We start from the raw sequence: 5,264 nt of genomic DNA, 5'->3' as shown, positions 1-5,264 counted from the left end.
TGGATCGATCCCAGAACCGTTCATCTGAATCGATCGGCTTCTCCTCAGCAAAGACGGAGAAATTGAGCTTCATTACAAGTGAAAATGCTCATTCTATACTTTCATCAGCCTCAACAAGTTTCAGATGATATAAATAATCTGGATGAAGACTATTAGCAATGGCCGATCATTGAAAATTACGATTTATTTGAAGCGTAATATAGTTTTGATTATCGTTAGCAAAATATCCGATGCACGTTTTATTAAATCGTTTTATCGCTTCCAATTGCAACAATAACCATTATAGTTTTATATGTTGCATACTATTAATAATATCGTTACCTAAATCGTTAGCATACTGTTTGCAGAAAAGTTCTCCCATACAACTGTTTTAACAGTTTTTAACAGTTACATAACCTAACTACATATCCAAAATACGATTATTTCGGAATTCACGGTTCAGGCAATGTATTTCACTGTTTCTATAATCGTTTGCTAAACTTGTTATTGCGCTTCATCAAATCGTCATTTGTCGATTTAAGAAATCGTTTGGTTATAATCCTCAATTATACGGGTTATTATTAAGCTTTAAGGCCAGGCTTTTGATTACGGAAAATGATCTATTTCTAAACAGTCTGAGATTATTTGATATCAATACCTACTTGTTATTTAAAGGTAATTGACCATTCTCTAATCATAGTCAAAAGGAAACAAAACGAAAAGTTTCATGAATGCCTTTTGCCAACAACAAATCGAAATGATCTAATTTATTGCGACAAATGTAGCTTACTCAAAAATGGATGAATCCATCATGAGCGTGTATTTCATTTAGATAAACGTCAAACGAAGTTGTGATTCAAGGTCTCTTAAAACCATTTTAAAACTGTTTGTTGGAATTGTTTTATTACGACATTTTTCAACCCGACAAAAAACAATTTCAAAACCGTTTTACAACTGCCTTAAGATGTTCAACATTGACTTACTGTACGCCATGTTAATTGTGAAATTGAATTGAATTTACTGACGCCATCTTGCTGGAAATAATGTTATAATACAAAAAACTAGACATTTTCAACAAATTTGACAATGTTTGCGGTACTATTTGTTGTAAAGGGTATGAATTTCAATGCAAAACAAAAATTGCATAATTTGAGCAAATTTAAATGTTACTTAAATTATTATTTTTTAATTTAAAAAATTCTTAAAATTGTGTAAACCTTGGTTTCTTTTAGGCGCGCATATTTTTTATGCTATTTCGTATATATTTCACTAGAAATCTGAAGTTGCAGGAAGTTTTATACTAAGACATATTAAAAATGAAAATGAAAATATTTTTAAAATAATTTAAATGCAATCATCACCAATCACCAAATGTTTGGGAGACGAAGCAATAACACGAGAAAAAACGGAACAGAAAGCTCCCACAGTAGATTATCTATCAAATTTCACAGCTCCCACAGTAAAATTCCTATCAGATTCCTTGACGTAGTTTTAAAGGATGTGGATAGTCTTAAAAGAGCTCAGAAAGGTTTCTTAAGGCTATGTCTATAAGGTCGAATAAAACTATTCTGTTGGATGTTTTATTATAGCGTATAGAATTAGCTTTAAAAACGTTAACAAAATGGTCCCTTTTGGCCATATGTTAGCCTTAAAGTACTTAGTAGTTGCGCTAATAGCGTAGAATGCGCTTTGGCTTATAAAGTAGCTTTAGGAAATAGTCTTAAGCGGACTGTTAAGGTTGGAATAAAACTTAAATTGTTACTTGGGCATGTCTACTACCTAATAATTCTTGCATACTTAAAGGCGCAATTTTCTAATTTGTAAAATTAAAAGTTTACTATTTCTTTACAAATATAGCATTATGAAGTTCATATTAAACTCTAAGGATTAACATATTGGAATAAATATTGTTACTGTAATTTTTCCATGTGGGAAACATTTAAAAGTGCTAAAAAAAGCTCTACATGTCTAATTTTGTTAATTTTTTTCAAACAAAGCTCAATAACTCAAATAAGATTTTTTTTTAATTTGGTGAGAAAACAGCTATGTCGTTTTGTTCTATTTGGCACATTTTTCTAGAACGTTTGATATTTGTAAGACATTCCGGTTTTGAGATATAGCGAAGAAATCATGTATCTCCAGGGATCAAGTATCCTCATTCTCATCTGTGGAACAGATCATTTGATTGATCGAGAAAATGTTACTTTACTTCGGTCCTTGAACAGTAATTCCCCGAAAAAAAAAATGGTCAAACAGCAGTTTCCTGGAACTTCGGGCTGTTTTCCAGGAAAAATATATTTTCGGGTAGTGATTAACAAAGTTTTCCGACCGCTGCTTTGAAGGAAAACGAGGAACCCTCAGGGTGAAACATGTAAAGGCACTTCGAAAATGATAGCATTAGACGGTAGGGAGAAAATCAGCGTCAAGTTTGAATCTAATTCGGTTTGAAACATGTGGCAAAGGATTTCGAAGAGAGTTCTAGAATTAATAAACATTTGTGAAATTGGCAACGGGACATGAATTTTCATTTGTGTTAGAATGTAAAATTTGTAGCAGTGACAGAACACGACATTTCCCAAGGTTGCATCTGCTTACAGCTCCGTATCGGATGTTAAATATTTCCTTACATCTACGAAAATTGCTACAGAATTTTTATCTGGTGTGAGCCTGGACAGTGACATTCCTCGTAGCACCCATCGATTATTATGATGTATGTAAAGACCCGAACCTTGATGGACAAGAATTATTTTTTCACTGAGCATGCGTGCACAAAACAGTTTATCTCCTGAAAAGCTTTCGGTATCTGGATGGCTTTTTTCACAAACTGCGCTTGAAGTTATTTCGAAAGTAACTGCATCGCGTGCCTTCTTTTCAACGTCTTCCCCGAAATGATGAGAACCTAAAGTTATATAATCACTTGGCATGTATCCAATTTGTCCATCAATGTGCTCTTGTGATGTGTCGCCCTCCCAAAGACAAATTGGCTGAACGTAATCGGCAAACACTAACTCAGAGCTAAGGTGTAATATTGCAAAAAAATCGTCGCGTTTGATCACCTTACTGACATTGAGCACTTGGCCATACTCCATATATCCCAAACGGTCCTGCTTTTGACCAACTTTTACAATCATATTCCCTGGTGTATCTGATACGCATCCACTGGAAGTGACCACAGATTTTTTCGATACTATTGTAATCTCACAAATGGAATATCTTCCCATGCCATAGTTGGTATGAAGTAGTCCATACCACGGCCAGTGGTATATCATTTCGGTTTCCGTTTCGTCCCTTGATCCTTGGAAGCGCATTTTCATCAGCTTACGTTGTCCACAGGAGGATGCTATCAAAACACAAAAATTTAGTATGTTTAATATTCGAATCCACATATCAACATCAAACTAAAGTGGATACTTACAGGCTTTTTCTTTCAGTCGAATGCTAGTTATGTTCCTGATCCAGGGGATGTAATCCGTAACGTTCGTAAATCCGGCATACACCCATAGAAGAGGTTGCAAAAATCCAATGCCTTTTTAGCACATCTCTGTGCCGATAATGCTCTGAAATGTGCACTGTGCCGAAGACGGTATGTTTGAAAAACCGTAACTGGCATAAGGACTCGGCTCCCAACCAAAATGATGACCACTACATTCAAGCGAAACAAGAAAAACATTTTATGGGATTTCCTTCCTATTGGATAATTCATCCCAGAAACAAGAAAATAAAAATTAAAACCACAGCGCTGTAGTGAGAATCGAACTCACATCACCAATTGTAGCGTCTTGCCAGGGAACGGGAGTGAAGGAACGGGAAACCCATTGAATGAGAACTGTGCTTTGCTTACTGCCTGCTATTACATACACACGCTACATATACACAGCTGCTAAAGCCGGGCAGCTTGGCCGGTGTTGTTTGCCGGTAAATTGAAGGAATGTTTTTGTTGTTGCTTTTGCTACATACACACGCACAGTGCTCGGTTCGCTGGCTGCCTGGTGTTGGCCGGTATTTATTTCCATCCTTCTTCGGCTTGTGATGCGATTGGGAGGGACGCGAAAACGTTTTTATTTTGTTTCATTCAGACATACGCAATTCGGTTACGCTGGGAGGTTAATGCCGGTGGGCGCAAATCGAATCAGTGCCGGTCGCGTTATCTTCTTGTACCAATGATGCTATGAAATTGACTACACGCCATTGGCACAGAGGCTGAATTTTGGGTGTAGCTATCCGTGGTGCAAAAGTTGGAATGGTCAGGACGCTTCTTTATGAAAGAGATAATCCCTTGCAGGTGCCAGCTACTGCCATGTTTGACGAAAAATCCACCTCCACTGTCCCCATTACAGACCGTTGTTCCATTCCTGTGACCAGCACAAAACATTCCATTATCAAGCGTATGTCCGAAATAGTCTCGGTCACTGATTAGACAGTTCAATGTATCGATAACAGGAAGACGCGCTATCTTAAGGACCGGGGAAATTTCGTCATTTTCCACCAGACCCCATCCGATTACTGTTCCTTGCGAGGTTGTGGATTCCATACTCAAACATGCCGGCAGAATGTAGTTTGTAAACCGAACGACTTCGGCCAGTTCCAAGATGGCAATATCGTCCTGTAAATTTCTGCTACTGAAGTTAGCATAAATATGTATCCTTTGAACTGGGAATTGTTTGGTTTCTTCACTAATTTCGTCCAAATTGTAAACACCAAGTCGTACGAAAATTCTGTTCCCGTTCAAACGCTGGTTGTTGTCAACGTTAAACAGACAGTGAGCTGCCGTAATCACAAATTCTTCACTAATGAGAGTTCCGCCACAAACATATCTGAATGAATGTCTATCTTTGTGATAAACCGCTGAATGCCAGGGCCAATCTCCGCTGTTGACGGAACTGCCCCCTTTGATAGTCGGCCGTTTGTGAACTTTAGGTATTCCGCAAATGAACTGTTCCGCAGCAGAGATGCTCAGTAAGAAACTTGCCAAAATCAAAGCAGCAAACATCGCGTAACAATCTCCACTGTTTAAGTGTTTAGCTGTTCACAAAACTCTGGCCACTGAAGATGGAAAATCGAATTGAATAGTAGAATGTGTATTTATTATCAAATAACAGTTGAAAAAAAAAACACATCTCCGTAAATCGGTATCAACACGCAACTGGGCAGCCTCTTGCTTCACGCGTTATCAGTTTTTGTTTTTTTAACGGAAACTGGATGAGATTCGGGATTTTTTCGTCTGGTACAGAATTCACTTGAGATTGAAACTCTGACTCTCACTTGCAAACAAACTTCGATAACCT

At 37.3% G+C, this 5,264-nt stretch overlaps 2 protein-coding genes across 2 annotated transcripts; both read right to left on the bottom strand.

Annotated features, from left to right (window-relative positions):
• Window positions 1–2,558: 2,558 nt before the first annotated feature.
• On the bottom strand, window positions 2,559–3,467 carry LOC129738836 (serine protease gd-like). Its single transcript, XM_055730145.1, has 2 exons — window positions 3,395–3,467; window positions 2,559–3,319 (listed from the first exon to the last, which is right to left on the bottom strand). Exon 2 carries the CDS (start codon window positions 3,291–3,293, stop codon window positions 2,571–2,573), a length of 723 nt encoding a protein of 240 aa, XP_055586120.1. The 5' UTR covers window positions 3,294–3,319; window positions 3,395–3,467; the 3' UTR covers window positions 2,559–2,570.
• Window positions 3,468–3,736: 269 nt separating this feature from the next.
• LOC129758683 (coagulation factor XI-like) lies at window positions 3,737–5,004 on the bottom strand. The gene is made up of 2 exons (XM_055756263.1): window positions 4,175–5,004; window positions 3,737–3,757 (listed from the first exon to the last, which is right to left on the bottom strand). Exons 1-2 carry the CDS (start codon window positions 4,967–4,969, stop codon window positions 3,737–3,739), a joined length of 816 nt encoding a protein of 271 aa, XP_055612238.1. The 5' UTR covers window positions 4,970–5,004.
• Window positions 5,005–5,264: the final 260 nt, after the last annotated feature.

The sequence above is a fragment of the Uranotaenia lowii genome, chromosome 1 (genome assembly GCF_029784155.1).
Source record: "Uranotaenia lowii strain MFRU-FL chromosome 1, ASM2978415v1, whole genome shotgun sequence".
Lineage (NCBI taxonomy): Eukaryota > Metazoa > Arthropoda > Insecta > Diptera > Culicidae > Uranotaenia > Uranotaenia lowii.
This window is presented reverse-complemented; position numbering and strand designations above follow the sequence as displayed.